This window comes from Typopeltis vanoorti, chromosome 26, assembly GCF_054136105.1.
Source record: "Typopeltis vanoorti isolate ZY-2024b chromosome 26, IOZ_Tvanoo_1.0, whole genome shotgun sequence".
Lineage (NCBI taxonomy): Eukaryota > Metazoa > Arthropoda > Arachnida > Uropygi > Thelyphonidae > Typopeltis > Typopeltis vanoorti.
Genome location: NC_143574.1, coordinates 16,787,360 through 16,807,149, shown reverse-complemented (window position 1 = coordinate 16,807,149; position 19,790 = coordinate 16,787,360). Strand labels below are relative to the sequence as shown.

General features: G+C 35.6%; 1 protein-coding gene across 1 annotated transcript in view; it reads right to left on the bottom strand.

The window, feature by feature from the left end:
• The window catches only part of LOC150092364 (uncharacterized), a 295,890-nt gene that overhangs the window by 186,439 nt on the left and 89,661 nt on the right, over positions 1-19,790 (bottom strand). Inside the window, exons 4-6 of the mRNA XM_090414851.1 lie at positions 17,277-17,383; positions 14,899-15,107; positions 3,595-3,757 (exon numbers count right to left, since the gene is read on the bottom strand). Coding sequence (XP_090270977.1) covers positions 3,595-3,757; positions 14,899-15,107; positions 17,277-17,383 — 479 coding nt within the window. The remainder of the gene's footprint in view (positions 1-3,594; positions 3,758-14,898; positions 15,108-17,276; positions 17,384-19,790) is intronic.

Here is a 19,790-nt window from a genome sequence, read left to right as displayed (position 1 = left end):
ATTCATATATTTCCTGTATACAAATAATAAAAAGGTGTATCACCTTATTATTAAAATACCCTGTATCAGAGAAAGAAAGTTGCAGAAATTTTCTCACTTGGTTACAAAGTAAATTATAACTGGTAATTAGTTTACGGAATTAACAACGCATAAAGTATATTAATTAAAGGTAACTTTAATGAATAACTTCTATATTTCGGCAATGTCACATTGCCATCTTCAGGAACATAAAGATATGGTATGTGCATGCAGGCACTAACACAAAGCAAATGAGGAAGAAAGCAAGAAACTAATATTGTTCCTAAAGTCCTAATGGTGCCCTCTTGCAGGCTAATTTGGTAGTCTTGGCAGTTGGGCTGAAGTTCTCATAATGTAAGTCTCCCAAATTTGGGGTAGTTTCATGCACCCAAATTTGTTGAGGTTAGGAACGTTTTTTAGAGCTGCTGAAGATTCTTTGAACGAAAGATTATTCAAAGAATCTTCAACAGCTCTAAAAAACGTTCCTAACCTCAACAAATTTGGGTGCATGAAACTACCCCAAATTTGGGAGACTTACATTATGAGAACTTCAGCCCAACTGCCAAGACTACCAAATTAGCCCGCAAGAGGGCACCATTAGGACTTTAGGAACAATATTAGTTTCTTGCTTTCTTCCTCATTTGCTTTGTGTTAGTGCCTGCATGGACATACCATATCTTTATGTTCCTGAAGATGGCAATGTGACATTGCCGAAATATAGAAGTTATTCATTAAAGTTACCTTTAATTAATATACTTTATATGCATTGTTAATTCCGTAAACTAATTACCAGTTATGTCTGACCAACGTATAAGCCTTGCTACTAGAAAAGTAAATTATACTTGACACAAAATTATATTATTGTTTAATCCTTAGCCCAAGTATAAATAAATAAAGTTTGCATGTAAAATATCTTCATGAAAAAAAAGCTATTTATATACAGAGGTAGCTGACTTCACACTGATTGTCTTAGTATCCCATAATGCAAAACACACTTCCTTTTGGATGTATATACAGCTATTCATTATGAGAGGAAACCCAGACTGGCACTATCTTATCCTACTTCTACGACTTAGGCAACTACTAATATCTGTTATTTTTGGCTTTTTATGGCTAATTATCGAAGATTGGAATGCAAAAGTGGGAGAAACCAAGGAACAAGGAATAACAGGTCATTTTGGTTTAGGTATTCGTAACACTGCAGGGAAGAAACTAGTTGAGTTTTGTGCAGAGAATTCTTTGTTTCTTGCTAACACCTGCTTTAAACAGAACAAATGGAGATTGTACACATGGATATCACCTAATGGACAATACAGAACTGCACTTCTCCATCCAAATGTAGAGAAGTGGTTAGCATATCTGCTCTCCAGCCAAAAGGCTGCGGGTTCGAATCCCGCCATGGGCATGGATGTTTGTAATTGTCTGTGAAAATACTAGTGGTGGTGGTCAGCGGTAGATGGTGTTGGTGTAGATGTTGAAAATAGTAGTAGTGGTGGATTGAGTGATGGAGATGGAAAGTTGTGGAGTAGGTGCCCTCCCTCGATGAGTCTATGGACTCCCTGGAGGTGCTATGTAATAATAATAATAAAGACCTTTCCAGGTGCAGACTGTGGAACAGACCATGAATTATTAGTGGCTACGATACACGAAATTATGGAAACTGAAAACAACATAAATGTTGATTAGACATGGGCTTGGAAATATACCAGCTGAATACAATATTAGTATACAGAACAGATTCAACACATTCAATTTGTGTGAAAGAGAAACAGACAAATTATGGGAAGAAATTAAAGATATAATTAAAACAGAAGCAAAGAAGAATATTCTACCAGTTTGTAAGAAGTTTAAATGGCTGTCAAAAGATGCCAATGCTATATTCAAATGCTATACTTCCTGAATGCAGAATTTCAACGACAAGCCAGAAGAGATAAGGAAAAATACTTTAACCAGGAATGCCAACAAATAGAAGACCAAAACAAGAAAGGAAAAACAAGAGATCTTTTCAAAAAGATCAGGGATCTGACAGGGAAGTTCAGTGCCAAGTGACAATATTGAAAAGTAAACACAAAAGATATCTTACAGAAGCTGTAGACATCAAAGAAAGATGGAAAGAGTATACAGAAGCACTTTACAGAAAAAACTCCAAAATTACTGAGAAATTTGAAGAGCAGGATTATGCATAGGGGCCAGTACCAGTGGAGAGTGAAATGAGGTGGGCACTGTAACAACTATCCAATAAGAAAGCACCAGGAGGGGATGGAATACCTACTGAGCTGCTCAAAGCCCTGGGAAGAGGCAGTTAAAATTTTAAGAGCTCTATGTCAGCGAATTTGGATCACAACTACATGGCCTAGAGAACAGAAAAAGCAGTTTATATACCTTTATTGAAGAAAGGAAATGTAAGAGAGTGCAAAAATTATAGAAGTATAGTACTGATTTCTCATGCAAGTAAAGTCTTACTTAAGATCATTCAGAAAAGACTGGAACCATTCACGAAGAGAGAAATGTCAGATGAACAGGATTTCAAAAAGGCAGAGGAACAAGAGATCAGATCGCCAATGTGAGATGGATAATAGAAAGAGCACACGAATATCAAAAGAACGTCTACCTTTGTTTCCTTGACTATAGTAAGGCTTTTGACTCTGTAGAAATCTGAAACTAGAAAGGGCCTGTCTTCGTAAAGACAGGCCCTTTCTATGGCATGTTCTATAACTACAGTTGTTAATGTTATTGGCTGCAGTACCCTAATTTCTTCATGAATGTTATCCAATGGGGCTATCTGAAAGAAAAGATGCATGTGAACAAGCCCCAGACAATTCAACAGCTGAAGGAGAGCATTCGTACAGAAATTAAGATGCTGCAGACAGAAATATTAATGTGTAATGTTAATATTTCAGATTAAGCTGAAATATTTTTTTAACATGCTATCTTTATGAAGTCAAAAATGGAAGACATTTAAGTGATGTGGTTTTTCATAACTAATAAAAAAAAAAAAAAAATCTCTCAAGGTTCTGTATTTTATTATAACAAAAAAAAAAAAAAAAAAGAATAATAATGAAAAAAAGTATTAAATGTCTTCATGACTTATGGGCCACCCTATACAAGGGCCAATATATCATTATGTTACTCCAAATGTATGTATACATTACTCTAGCTGGATGAAATTTTGTAATTGGAATTACACTAAAAGGCATCAAATTAACTGAACTTTGATTTAAATTAACTATTACTATTTGAAGTCATAAAATTATACAAAAGGATTCAACAGCATAATAATAAAACTTACATAAGGCTAAAAACAGTTCTGGATTCAACTGTGTTATAACTAAAATTACATCACTAAACAAGAATAGTGTGAATGGACTATTCATCAAAACTGAACAATCAACAGTAGGGCAGTAGCATTTAGCATTTCTGAACAATTAAAGCATTATAAATAGGCAAACATTTTTAATAAAAACTCAGGCATGATATACCTTTTTTAAATGATTTTCCTAGACTATTTCCACGATTTGAAAAAAAAGCAATTTTTGCTTTTTATGTAAAGCATTATATAAAATACTTAATACTTACCAAAAATACACTTACGCCCAACTTCACCAATTCTGTTTTTAACTTTGCAGCATGCTGCTGTGCTTCTTTACGAACATAACTAATAACCACTTCTTTGGAATGCGATAATATTTCTGAAGCATTATTAATTTGTTGATAACTCCTCTTGTTGTTGTTGTTGAACCTATTGTACAGATAAAAGAAAACAAAATAAAAGCATATTATATGTAAACTTACTATAATAATCCAGTATAATTCTACTCAAGCAAGCTTTCTAGATACAAATTCCTGGATGACCTTCCATTTGCTAGTTGAACTGATTGAGGAGCTAGGTAGCGTTCCATCTCACCAAGAGATGATCTATTATTCTTTATCCTCTTACCATGTATTTAAAATATCTTGTGCATCGATTATTTATGCTGGAAAATTCTTTCACCAGTTAAAATGCATCTATGCACTTTTTTTCCCACATCTCTCTCTCTCTCTTCTGTCCACCTATTTGCCAAACTCTGCAATCCAATCTTCAGAATTTTTCTTGATAGATTAAAGGATTGTATCATTACTCTATAATTTTGACATCACCTCGGAACTTTCCCTATCATTTTCAACAGTGATGGTTTAATGAACTCAGATCAAGGCTTTAAAAAAACAATACCAGCCTCTTTATCTCTACTCACATGCAGCCTTCTCAACTTTGCTGGCCTGGTTGGCCAAGGGGTTAACATACCTGCTCTCCAACCAACAGATCACGTGTTCAAATCCTGCTGTGGGCATGAATGTCTGTGATTGTCTTTAGGTGGGAGATGAGTTTCATCACCCAGTGTGAGACCACTGCCCTGCCTGTTGGAGGCCTGAAGTGGCTTGAAAAAGTTCAATGTTTGTTCTCTAGAGGAGCAAGGTTTCCAGACTATGTAAAAATAAATAAAAAAATTACAAAATATATATATATAATTGATGAAAATAGCAAAAAAAAAAATTCCTTAGCTCACTCACAGTACAATATGCACTATAAGTTTATAATAACCTTTCATCGGTGGGAACCACCGATGAAAGGTTTATCTGGAAACCACAGATAAAAAACAAAACAAAAACAAAAAAACTTAAGCTGACATGAGTCATCTTTATTCCCTTGTAATATTAAAAAGCCTCCATGAAATCTGTTTAAATTTGTTAATAATCATATATACATGCCACTATTGATGTGCAGATATGCAGTTGGTGATGGAACCAATAATAAGAAATGAATGATATCCCTTCTACTGAAGGGGGCTATTATTGTTGGAGAAGAAAGCAGATGTTAATTTACTGTTGTTAAGTACATTCAAAAATGAGGAGTAAAGTCGTCTATTATGAGATAGACAAGTACAGACAGCCCTCGGTTTACACCGGTTCAATTTACGCCGATTGCTTGCAAGTGCTTTCTTACTGTAGTGTTTGAGTGTTTGCTATTATTTTTGTCCTACCTAGTTTTAATGTTGAATCTACCTAATTGTTCTATTTAATTTTTTTTACACACATACATTAAATTGATAAAGTACGTAATTACATACCATGTCTGATACTAGATATGCAGAAAAATTAGCAGAACTTGGTGTTAAGAAGGCGTGGAAATCAATCACACTTGAAAAGAAGATGGAGGCGATTCAAAGAATGGAAGATGAGCAGACACGTGCTAATGTCTGTAGAAGTATGAACTTACCTCCATCGACTGTTACTACAATTAAGAAAAATTGCAGATAGAGTAAAACAGTCTGCGCAACAATCTATGGCAGCACTAAATGCAAAACATGTACGTTATAGCAGGGGTAAACTTCATAAAAAATGGAAAAATTATCATCATTATGGGAGGATGACTTGAATCAGAAAAACATTCCTTTGACGCAGGCTGTTATAACTGAGAAAGCAAAAACATTTTTTGAGAATCTTAAAAAGACAGATGGAGGCAAAGAAACATTTTAGGAAGCAAAGGTTGGTTCATGAGATTAAGTCTCAAAGTAAGTACCACAGTGTGTCAAATTATGTGGTGAGGCGGCAAGTGCAGATGTTGCGGCAGCGGCTGCTTTTCCTAAAGAATTTCAAGACTGTGTAGAACAAGGAAGTTATCCTCCTGATCTCATTTTTAATGTTGATGAGACTGGGCTCTACTGGAAAAAAATTGCCATCACGCACCTTCATTTCCTGTGAAGAACGTTCCGCTCCAGGTTTTAGAGCTGCAAAAGATAGACTTGCGCTTTTGTTGGGTGCAAATGTCTATGGAACTTTGAGGCTTAAACTAATCTTAGTGTACCATTCACAGACACCATGTGCCTTCAAGGGTCTAAAAGCCATGCTGCCAGTCTATTGGAAATGGAACAAGAAAGCTTGGTACACAAATTATTTTTGTCCTACCGTGCTTTGCTTCTGTAAAGAAATTGATTTGCCAGCCACAGCATTGCTTCTCTTGGATAATGCCCCTGGACATCCTCAAAACCTTGCTGAAGTAAGTACACCATTGGATGTGAAGGTTGTTTACATGCCCCCAAACACAATATTGCTTTTGCAACCGATGGATCAGGGTATTATATCAATCTTCAAAGCCTATTACCTCAGTATAACATTTATGGAAATGGTAAGAGTCTTGGACACTTCAGGAAAAGCTATTAAAGACTATTGGCAGTCATTCGATATTTTGAAACAACATTGAGGCAGCTTGGAATGATGTGTCAGCAAATGTTTAAAAGGAGCATGGCAAAAACTTCTTCCAGCATTTATGCACAACTTCGAGGAATTAGAGCAAGAGGAGAATGTTATTGAAGATGTTACCAAGCTTGCGCAAGAGGTGGGATTGTACAATATTACAGCTGAAGATGTGACAGAAGTCTTAGAGAGCCATGATAAACCACTTTCCAATGAAGACTTAAAAGAATTAGCCAAACAATTAAGTCCACATTTAAAGGAGGAGAAAGAAAACAAAGAAGGTCCTCTGAGAGATATGAAAACAGACAATTTACGGTTTACAGCGTATCCTTGCAAGCATAGAACATTGACTGATGAACACTGCGAAATGGGCCACGATTGGGAACGAAGTGCGAACGTAAAAAGGAGTGTAAATGCATCTATTCGACCTTACATTGAACTCCTTAAAGAAAGAAGAAAAAAAAATTTAGACAGTTAACACTGGATACTTTTTAAAAAAAAAAAAATGCAGGTGATTCGAAACCAGGAACTTCAACATAGAAATATGTAATATCTTTTCAAAGTTTCATATTTTTTGTATATAATTTTGTTTTGTTTTCGTTATTAATAATTTTATTTTAACAAATATATATGTATGTATTATCAAAGCATTAAATATAATGATGTTACACACACTCAGAAGTACCTAGAAGACCAAAAATATTAGCTGACAAGTAATAGACTAATTTGGAGGAAAATTGTTGTCAGAAAATTAGCAACAATCTTAACTTAATCATGTGGTACTCTCATACTATCCTGCGCACTATTACTTACTATTATAATAACAGAATTAACTCACGTAAAATATTCTTTATTAGTAGAATTTTCGCCTGAGTATCACAGGCATCCTCAGTACAAGTACAAAGGCTAATTAAACAATAACTGATATATTTACAAGGCACCACCTAAGTAGCTAAAGTAAGATAATTAAAAGCAATCCTTAAATTTCCTAAATTTATTCTGAAAAAAAAAAAGTTTGGAAAGATTAGCTGATTTATAGAGTACTATCTCCCACAAAGGGGAAAGACATAGACCATCGGATCTGTTTAGGTTGGGGGAGTGAAGTAACACTTCACATGTTTCTTTGTAAAGCCATTTCATGAGGAACCAATTTCTGTGAATGACTTTTTGTCTTTTTCCAATGAACTCTATGTCTAGTGTTGATTGCATGCTCTGCAAGTCCAGACTGTTCAGGTTCAAGGTGCTGACTTGTGTTCTAACTGGATGAGATCAGGTCTTCCTGTTTGTCCAAAATATGATAACCCACAAGAGCAGGGAATCTGGTACACACCTGGATAACTGAGATGTGGAAGCTTGTCCTTTGGAGACATGAGTAATGTAAAGATTTTTCTGATGGGTCGAAAGGCAACACAAACATTCAGTGGTTTTAACACTTTAGCTATGCATTCGCTAATGCCTTGCACATAGGGGATAGGTATATGCGTTATTTCTTCTGTATTTGAAGAGGATGCTGAAACACGACTACTCAACGCTCTTTTTATGAAGGAAGTCTTATAACCATTGGATAAGGAGGAATTAAAATATTGCAATTCTTTCTAGAATAGTTCTTCTGAAGATCAAAAGGAGTGGGCTCTATGAACCAGTGTTTTTATAATACCTGCCTTTTGACTGGGATGGTGATGTGATTCAGCATGGATGTAATGGCCTATATGAGTCTCCTTCCTGTAGACTGTGAATTGTAAGTTACAATTTGGTTGGTGAAGAATTAAGACATCTAGAAAGGCTAACTACTTATTTACTTCAATTTCTCGGGTGAACTGGATCCTTGGATGAACTGCATTTATTTTTGAGAGAAACTGTTGTAATTCTTCTGAAGTGCTCTTCCATATAGCAAAAACGTCGTCCACATATCTGAACCAAAAGTTAGGTCTGAGTGAAATGTTGTCAAAAATATGTTGTTCGAAGTGCCCCAGGAAGTAGTTGGCAACAGCAGGAGATATAGGATTACCCATTGCTGTTCCTTCGATTTGTTGGTATAACTGGTTTTTGAAAGAAAAGTAACTGGACTTTATGACAAATTCAAATAATTTGACTATGTCCAGAGGTAATTCTTGGTGCAGTAATTCAATGCTGTCCGCTAAAGGAACATTCGTAAATAGAGAAACAACATCTATTCTAATGATAATATCCGAATCGTCTAACAGACTTTTCTTCTCCTGATCTCACACCCTGCGACTTTTTCTTGTGGGGGTTCATAAAAGAAGCAATTTATGTACGACCTCTACCAACAACTTTGGTTGACCTAAAAAACCGTATCACAACTGGGGTGAACTCAGTGACACAAGACATCCTTCTTTGGGTATGGGATGAATTCAGCTACTTTCTTGATGTTATCCATGCAGCCGGACACATTGAACATCTATAAACTTTATTGTGAGTATAATCAAATATACTTTACATCATATTTGTCACTAATTCTATGTTTGATATTGAGACTTACAAAATTGAGTCCATCTTTTTGAATCACCCTGTAGTATGTCTATTAACTGCACGTGTTCTTTGACTTGTTTTTCAGGAGTAAAACCTCCCACTACTTCAAGATCAGCTAACTCATTTTCAAAAATAGCCCATATTTTCCTGCATCCAAGATGGGAATTCAAATAAGTCTTTTCACATAAAGGGTCCTTATACGGACCCTTTATATGAACCTTGTGAATGCACAAAACTCCTAGAAGGAAACTACAAGATGGGTGTTTGCTCAGGATAGGGCTTTCCTCATTTAAAAATGAAAATGATTTTCTACAAACATTTTCAGAGTACCAGTCCAGAGGTAATCATCATAAGCGCTGCAATGGAATCCATATAGAAAATCACTGATTAGGTAGAATGCGTCTCTGTAGTGAAGATTTTAATGGATTTCTTATTTTGGAAAGGAGTGGAATGAAAGATTACAGCTGTGTAATATAGACTTCCTTCTTTGGGATAGGCGTGATATGAGCTCATTTCCCTGCTGCAGAATGCACGCACGCACACACACACACACGCACCAGCAGAATAGGAAAATGTCAAAGAGTAACATAAGACATTAAGTTCTCGAGCATAGGTTTTGAGGAATCACTACTGAAGAAACATTATTAAGAACAGGAGGATTTTAGTATCCATACTATAAAGATTTTTTGTTCTTTCACTGGCAACAGATTATGGAAGACAAGGTGCAAAGTATTTGCCATAGATTTTTTTTTTTTTTTTTTTGGTTGTCTATGAAGGAATTTGGAAAGAAGAATGATGTAAGTATAAATTATCACAGAAGTATGATTGGCTTTGTCTTTCAGATATGCAGGAAAACCTAATGATTTAGTGCAACATACTGAAAAGAGAGAAAAAGAGAAGAAGAAATGTTAGATGAGCAAAAGTTGCAACCAGTGACTCTAGCAAAACACATAAAACAGCTGCCATTTAGATATAAGGCAAGATTTTCATAACAGACAGAGAAAGAAAGCAGGGATATTGTTGTGTCCTGAATAAACCAAGAAAAAGAATTACAATTTTTATTTATTCAGGAACAACTCTCTTTGAAAATAGGCAGAGAATGTGATGTATTGGCTATAAACTGGAAATGTATATATATGTATATAACACTAAGATAGGAGTAAGAAATTATATAACAAATGAAAGAAAATTGCAAGACCTAACCTGTTATGTATAAGGATCTGATAGAGAAATTATTTAATTAAGAACCCCACTTTATGTGTCATAAGATAGAAAAATCTGTAAGACGGAGTCCAAGGGTCACCTTTTTGACCGTCCAGTGTTATGCGTGTGTGTGGGGGGGGGATTATGAGAAAGAGAAACTAGAGCGCTTTCTAAGAAAACACACCAAAAGCACGTGCGATGTAGTGGAAGGAGCTGGACGCCGTGACGAAAACCCACGTGACTGCGTTGGTGGGCATCGTGATAATACGAGAAACGCCGGGAAGAGTATGAAAACAAAAAGGTCAAGCAATCCCCACTCGAGGCTTTTTGGTTCCTGTTTCCTGGCCTCTCGGACGTTGGTCCAGTCCTCACCTACGGAGAAGTTCCAGGCTGGCCGTGGAAGGTATGAGTCGTCTGCCACAGCATACGGAACAGGGCTAGCTATTTCCTTGGACTAGGATAGCTATATCATGCGACGGAAAAACCAAGTAGATGCCATCTGTTCTGGCAAAGCTCCCGAGCCATATCGCCCTTCCCGCTGAGAAACTGGCCGTACAGTTGTCGAAAGGTGACCAGAAAGGTAGCAGACTGAGAATAAGCCTTGATGACCAGACAAGGCAGAAGAAAGGAACGAGGATCATTTCAGAGACGGTAATGTAGACTCTTGTATTATATATTTACGGTTAGGGAATTGCGCGTTTTCCAAAGAACATTTAGTGTAGTGGACTTATTATATGGAACTTTAGGAAATGTCTCCAACTTGGCACAGACCCATCTTTGTTTGAGAACTGTCTGCCTAGAGGGGCTCTATTTAATTTGTATGAATTAATTGTGTGATATAAATTAAAAGTGATATAACTGGTGACCACGTGAGTGTAGAATGTGTGATTACTTGTGATGAGATAATGTTAGGTTACATACAGAGGTGGTCCAAGCAAATTTTTCATGTATTTCATTAGTAGTAATGAACCAGAGATTTTACTAAAATTTGATTCAGATTACCTAGAATTAAGACCTTCATGTATCATTTCTTTAATTAATAAATATGTTTCTTAGTACCTGCCTGATCTGGTTTAGTATATGAATTCAAACAGCCACTCATAAAATTATTATCGAACTTAGCAGGAAGAACCCACATGTATAATTTAATGAAGCGGACCATGACTGCATGCAAGAATATAGTGAACAGAAGTTAGATATTTACTGTAGTTTAGTTACCGTGTATCACTCTGAGAGAGCCATCCTGGATAAGAGTCTCGTCTATCCTCGGTATTGACTGGCGCAGTTAAAAAATAAATTTGTCAATGCTTATCAGGACTGTCTCAGAAGATATGTTTAATGGCCGCGTCTCATTCTAGGACAAAGCCTTAAGCATTAAGTAACCTACGCGTGATTAAAATTAAGAGCGGCCAGAGATTTTGTTTGTTTAAAAAAGGGAAAGATTTAAGAGAACAACGAGTAAAACATAGACTAACCTTAAAAGGGCTAAAAAGGGAAAATACAGATAAAGAGAAATATAACAATATGAAACAGTTAGTCAACAGCTCCAACAAAGAGACCACAAACACAATTAGTATTTGGGTAAAAAGTAAGTTTTCCACTTTTGTCTTTTCCAAAAGTTATATATTAGTTTATCTTTGTCTCATTTTTTTTTTTTTTTTCCTTTCACCTCAGGTGTCTCAAGCTTCAGCATAGAGAAATGGCAAGGATGGAACCTTGGTTTTAACCAATTACGGTATTCTTTATTTTTATTGCAGACAAGATAAGTTTGTCTGCAATTCCCTTATCTATAAAGAGAAAATAAGGAGAAAAAGAAATGGCTCGAGTTAAGCATAGAGAAGTCACATCAAATAAGTGGTATCAGTTGAACTAACTATAGATCCAGGAATAAGCTACTGTGTTTGTATATAAATGCTAGAAGTGTAAGAAACAAGGCAAATGAAATGGTTGCATTAATTGAGTCTGTTCACCCAAAAATTATTGGAATAAGTGAGACATGGTTGGATGAGGATGACATCCTGATAGGAAGGGAATGATGTGTTTCATGAGGATAGAAGGGTAAAACTGGAGGGGGAAGGGAGTGCTATTGATGATAGACAAAGAGTTATGTCCATACAAAGTAGAGATGCAAGAGGGAAATAGTGCCAGTGGTTTTGAGGAAGAATGATGAAACACTTAGTCGCTACCATCCACATTACCAGGTCTATAACAACATCCAACTATGAAATGTGTAATCAAATTAGCCATGCAAATAAGAAAAGGGTGATCATTATGGGCGATTTTAATTATGGCAATACAGACTGGAATGATGAGATAGCAACTGGAAGTAAAGAAAATGAATTTCTTGAGTTTTTGAGGGACAACTACCTCAGACAGTATGTAACAGAGGGCACACAAGGATTCAGGGTCTTGGATTTGATCATTTATAATTACATCCTCTAATGTAATTATAAATGAGGTGTCAAATCACTCTCCAGTTGATGAGAGTGACCATGAAGTGAGTACCTGGGTGGTTGCCAGCAGTGTGAGGACCTCTGTGAGAAAAGGGTATATGTGAAAATACAAGGCTGGTGATTATGAAAAGCTCAGGAGACAGACTGCAGGTGTAGCATGGAATAAGGAGATAGCTGGAAAAGATATCAATGCAGCTTGGGGGATATTCAAGAACTATCTAGTAGAAGCAATGTCTAAATGTATTCTAAGGATCAGAAGGTTAAATAATAAAATTGTGAAATAGATGAATGAAGAGATTAATATGTGATACAGAGAAAAAAGGCATTATGGAAGCAGCATAAGAGAAGTGATAATAACCAATTCCATGAGGATTACAAAGACTAGGCAAGGAGGGTGACTGGATTGGTAAGGGTAGCAAAAGTCAAGTATGAACAGTAGTTAGCTAATGAAGTCAAAAAGAATCCTAGGGAGGTTTTTTTTATATGTAGTCAGCAAAAAAAAGAATGGAAGAATGACACTGATTGGAGAAAATGGTATGAAGACGACTGCTGCAGAAGATAATATAGTGGAGATACTTAATGAGCAGTTCATAAAGATCTTTCATTCTTGTGAATGTGACATCATGGAGAGATTGAGAGCAGTTAATGATGGGGAGGAGAGACTGACTGTAAGTGAGCAAGGGTGCATGGGGAATTGAACAAACTTGATGTTAATAAGGCTGTTGGACTTGATAATATATCACCACATATTCTGAAGGAATGTTCCAGGGAGCTGACGTCTGCCTTGACATACTTGAATATGAATCTTGCACTGGGTCAAGTTCCAAAGGAGTGGAAGGAGGGCAAGATTGTGCAGCTTCTTTAGGAAGGTGATAGAACTCAAGCATCAAATTATAGGCCTATCTGTGTGTCAGATGTTGTGGTTAAGTTGTTGGAGAACTGGTGAGAACTAGGATCCAGAATTGGGTTGAAAACAATGGTGTTATCTTTGATGGACAGCATGAATTTGCTAAAGGGAGGTCATGTTTCGGTACTCTACTTACCTATTACAATAAGATGACATTAGCATTGGAAGTGGGAGATGGATACACAGTAGTATACTTAGATTTTGCAAAGGCTTTTGATAGATTACCACATGATAATGATAGTCAAACTAGAATGGATGGGGTTGTGCACTGGATCGGAGACTGGCTATCTGATAGGTATCAACAAGTTGTGTATGGGGGGAGCGATGTTCAGGAAAAGGAAAGTCACTAGTGGTGTGCTTCAGGGGTTTGTTTTAGGGCCATTGCTGTTTAACCTGTATGTTAATGATATCGGTGAAGATTTGGATGGGGACATTCAGTTGTTTGCAGATGATGCAAGTTGGGACAAACTATGTGGAGTAGAGTAGATGTTGTGGCCTTAAAAGAAGACTTGAATAAAGTGATTGAATAGGCACCGGAGTGGGGGATACCAGTTCAATATTGCAAATGTAAGGTTTTAAAATTTGGGAAACAAAGATAGGATGTAGAATTTATGCTCAGTTGGGATATATAGTTGGAGATGGAGGGAATAAATCTTGGGGTGAAGGTGGATAAGGATCTAAAATTTAGATGAAACATTGCCAAAATTGTGAGGACAACACAAAAGATTCTGGGAATGATGTGAAGGACACTGACCTGTAGATATAATGAGATTCTTGTTCCATTGTATAAGGCACTGATTAGCCAACACAAGGATCTGCTGTGCACAGATTTTGTCACCTGGTTTTCAAAAGGATGTAGAGATGTCGGAAAGGATCCAGAGGCAACTAAGGTAGTTTCTAATCTCTGGAATGTCGAATACGAGGAAAGGTTGAGAAGATGCAATTTACAGAGTCTGGTAGATAGGAGGAAGAGGGGTAATATGAGAGACCTACAAGTTAGTAAGAGGTTGTTATAGGATCAATGTTGGAGAGGTTTTACAGAAAACAGTGGGAGAACCAGAGGTCATCACTGGAAGCTGTGTAAGGAGGGTGTGAGCAGGGGGGGTGAGAAGCAGATTTTTTGCATGCAGAGTTGTGAATGATTGGAATGCCTTCCATGAGAGTGTGGTGTCTGCAGAGAAGCTGAGTGTGTGTAAGGTGCAGATGAGCTCTGTGAATGACAAAAGGACCTCCTAGATGAGTCTTTGACTCCATGGGGTCTTAGGATAATAATAATAATAATAAACCGAGGCACTAGATTAGATATTCAAGACAGAATAAGGGATGAAGGCACGCATGCCAGTAAAAATTATTTGGCATCCAAAAACTAAAAACATCAAATCAAGGAAACAAAGAGCAAAATATATTGAATAAATATCATAATGAGTAACATCTATCAATTTCTGAAATTCTATTAATTACTTCTGCTCATTTGATATTTTTGGATCTAATGTGACCGAACTAAATGGTGTTTCCGCTGACCAAAAATCAAAATATGTTAATTTTAAATTTAACATTTTATACACCCAGTCTTTAATTAACTTAATTCAAAATTACCTGTCTATATTTTTAACTGTCTTTATCACAATGTCTGGAACATCATGTGCATCTGGTGTAACTGGTAATTTAGAATTGTCTTTGATTTCTATGCTGATTACAATATGTCCTTGGTTATAAATATCCCATGTAACTAACTTGTTTTCTTGCTGTGTAGTAACTGGCCATCCATTCTTGTCCACAAATGTAAAAGAAGCTATTTCTGAAAGCTAAATAGAGAAAAAAAGATCAGAGAAAGAAGAATTCATTTTATTTTTGCTTGTATATTTAGCAAAATTTCCAGAGAAGGCGGTGTGTTATCATTAACATCATTTATAAGGGAAAAAGATATATACATATAACAAAATTATCATAATAATATTACAATACAATATCATCACATTTTTTTCTATCAACAATTTTCTTAAAAATTAGGCTATTATTTGTTGGGTTACTGATCTGATCAGCTCTTACATTTTATCTTCTAAAATACTTCTAACTGCATCAACCTACCTTTATCTTATTCCTCCTCTGAGTTTTTTTTTTTTTTTCATGCCATTTTTACTTCAAATGCCTCCTTTGATAATTTATCTCTCATGTTTAAGTCATCAAGTACTCTTAGATTATCTCTGTTTACACATTCTTAAATACCAACAAAATAATGTCATATTGGTTTCATATATATATATATATATATATATATTTAGAGAGTAATTGACACGTTATAAATTATTAACTGACTTAAACACCGAGAAAAAATACAAGAGATTTAATAAGGTTTCACTACTACACTACTAGTTTCATTGGAAATGCCAACTTCGTCAGGTGAATACAGTATAATGCAGAAAACAACATCTTAAAAATATATTGTGCTTTAGACAAAACAGAGTTTAGAACAAGTAGTAGTTATGTTTGATATTGAAGTCGGCATTTCCGATGAAACTAGTAGTGAAGCCTTATTAAATCTCTTGTATTTTTTCTCAGTGTTTAAGTCAGTTAATAATTTATAACATATATATATATATATATATATACATTTATTCATTTTTACTGTTCACTCCTCTTAATTTTCTTCAGAATTCATATCTATGGTCCACTATTTCCAACTGAACTCACTGATACACATGTTAAAACTGAACAATGTATTTTACATACAGTGTTCAGTTAAATGTACACATGCCAGCCTGGTTAATATCCCCTCTCTAGCCAAAAGGCTGTGGATTCGAATCCAGCTGTGGACATAAATGTTTGTGATTTATCTGCGAAAACACTAGTGGTAGTAATGGGAAGTTAGATGGCATTGGTGTAGATCATGCAGTTCCCTGTAGTTGGTGAACTGAGTGGTGGAGATGAATAGTTGTAGAGTAGGTGCCCTCCCTCGATGAGTCTTTGGACTCCTTGGAGGTATCACATAATAATAATGTACTATTTGATGTTTTGGCTGATTTCTCTCTGGTTCCAAAAATATGAACTTCATCTCATTCCTACCATACCACCTATGCACTCATTTGCTATTGTGGCCTTCTCATTTAATCTTAACATATGGCGACAAACTTAGTCTTCACTATCCCCCCCCCCTGAATCCATCCATATTTGTCACCTTTCAAATCATTTGTACCTAAAACTTTCACTTACTGCCTCATTTTAGTCACTTATATCTTTAAGTCACTTCAGGAAAAAAAGACAATTTCATCTTATTGTCATTATACGTATTCCTGATCATAGAATCACCATACAACACTTTCTCTTTTACGCACGTTCTTTAATATTTTCTTGTCTCTTGCCTCATAATTGTGTCTTTTCTTTCTTTTCTCTGAAACTAGTCACCCAACTTTCTTTCTTTAGTCTCATGTTTTGTTCTCTTTAAGACACAACATTAAGTACAGCATTTCTATTATTACAGCTACTTACCCTTCTCTCCATTTACAACTACTGTTTATTTTCACTTTTATTCAAATTTGCTCTCCCATCATCACCTTCATTCACTATTTCAATTGCCTTCTTGCTTTACAGCATTCATTTCATGTTCTTCTCATTACATGCTAATAATTCATTTATGAAAAATACATGACCCACTTTAATATTCAAGGCATTTCTGCCTTGTCTTTAATGAAAGCCGATAGTTCAAATCAATACTTAAATCAAAAGCATTAATAAAAGAATTCTAGGCCATGATCAGAGTTTGCATGAATTAAGCGATACAATACAATATGTTTCAAATGATGAATATTTTAATTAGCTCTGTCACTTTTAAAAACATTTGAGGTTCTGAAGACAAATTACTTAAAAACTTGGCTAAAAATAATAATAAATATTTATTATCCCATCTTTTAATAATGCATGCTTACATTTGGAAAATAATATTTAGATACTACTCAATAATACTAATGAAAACTAACCTGTTCCTGAATGGCTCGTCGTGTTTCTGCTGCTGATTTATTTAGATTTACAAAAATAAAGCCAACAATGCTGCCATTTAATTTTTTCACACCTACACGAGCTGTTTCTAAAGAACAAGACCACATAGCAACTTGTTATTAGTTATTCAGAAACATTCAAACTAAATAACATAATATACAGTATACAGTAATTCCTTCAATTATTCAAGTGAATGGTGAATTAATAGCAAAATTTAAAGTAAAAATGATCAATGGATCACAAGTAATAGATACAGTTGACATTCAGTAAAGAAAATTTGTAGGGATCACAAGAGCAGTTTATTACAGAGGATTGTTTGTTGTTTTGCTGCAGTGAATTTCAGTGGTTTGTTATAGCAAGAGTTGATAAAAACTCCTTAGCCCTACCCCTGTAAACATATATAAATGTACTAGACATTTACAGAGTGGAACATAAAAATTGTACACATAAGGATACAGAATATACTACGTAGTACTCCATGACTAGGTTATAATTATTACTAGCTTCCAATCAACAACTTTCATTCAAATTAATATGCTGTTTTTTTGCACTCCAATACTGTCAGATTTTACATCTGGGTCTTCTCAAGTTACTTCAGACTATAATTGGACCTAGATCTTATTTTTCCTCTGGATCTCCTGCAATCAAATAACTGTTTTGCTAATCTTTCCTCCCCCATTCTGTTTAAGTGGCCATACCACCTTAGATTAGCTCTGCTCACAAATTGTTGAATACTAATAATGATATTCTGTTGTTTTAAAAAATCATTTTGATATGATTCTGTCACTGATGCCATCATCTATATGTTTCCTCTAATTTTTCTCATAAGTACAACTCTGACAGTTGTTCCTCATGATCTCTCATCTTCAACCAACCATTTTTAATTCAACTCTCAAAATTGGCTTGAATACTGTTTTGTCCATTGCCTGTTAGTGATTTAGCTATTTTTTCTCCTATTCATTTATTATTCTATTATCTAATTCAAAATTTAATTTGTCATCTTAATTTTTTCAAAAAGAATATCAATGGATTAGGTTTCTCTTGACACCCACAGATGGCATTTCTTTGCTATAGGCCATGCAGCCTCTTTTATGTGGGCATGACAACTTCAACTATTTATAGCTGAAATATTTTACTTGTTTTAAAAGTTTACCATATTGTTCTCCATATCCCTGCCTTTCACAATTTTTATCTTTTTTTCTTACTGATTTTCATGCCAAATTTGTTATGGCAGTTATTTAATTTAGTTAAAGAGTACTATTTTTATTTAAGAACATTATTATTATTATTATTATTATTATTATTATTTAGGCCTCCATGGAGTCAAGAGACTCATCATGGGAAATCCTTCCTGGGAAACACAAAGTCTATCATACCACTTCTTGAACTCAATGACCGTTCTTGCTCTCACACTATCAGGCAATGCATTCCACAGTTCCACCACCCTCCATGCAAAGAAACCACTCCTCACAGCTTCCTTTCGTACTTTCCAGGGATGGCCCCTTGTCATTGCTCCACCAAGTGAAAGAACTCCCCAGTGTCCACCCTGTAACTGCCTCTCAACAGTTTAAATGTCTCGATCATATCACCTCTCCCTTCTTCTATCCGCCAAACTCTGCAGTCCACATTCCCTCAGCCGATCCTCATAATTAACACTGTACAGTACTGAAACCATCTTCGTTATCTGCCTCTGCACTCTCTCTCTCCACAGTTAATTTATCCCCTTGAAATCCTGGGGACCAAATTTGAGAACAATAGTCCAAGTGTGATCTGATCAGGGTCTTAATACAATGGAATGATAACTCTTCTATCTCTGCAGATCAGTGTCCTCAGTATTGCAGTAATCCTCTGGTTTACCTTCACCATCTTTGCAATATGCCCCATGAATTTCAGTTTTCTATTGATCATCACCCCAAGATCTCGTCTCCCCTACTTCATCCAGTACAGCTCCAGTAGAAAAACCCGGCATTGCACTGATTGTGGCAACCAGTTATTCAGCAATAAAAAACACGAATGTTTCGGTAGTCCCGCAGCTCCGAATTTGAGGCGCTTCATTTGCCTGGACTGCAATATCATCATCTACATGAAGGACAACATCTACATACCAAACATAACATCATCTACATGAAGGAACTGAGCTGAATATTTCCATTTGCCATATTAAGTTCAATGCCACTTTCTTTCATAATGTGTGATCTTTACAGATAACAGTGGAGATAAATGTACACCCTTGTCTTTCATCTCATTTTACATCAAACCATTTTCCTGTAATACCTTCAATTCTAACAGCTAACTTACAACTAAGTTACTACTAGTTATACCCAATATACTCCTATATAACTGTAATTTTCTTCTTTCATAGTTTACATGGTGATCAGCATGTAACTATGGATGCAGATTTAAGAAAGCCTGTGAAATTTTGATCAAAATGTGTACTATCCATGTTCTTGGGATTTTTAGGCCACTATTATTGTTTAGCTTAGGATGGTGGCTTA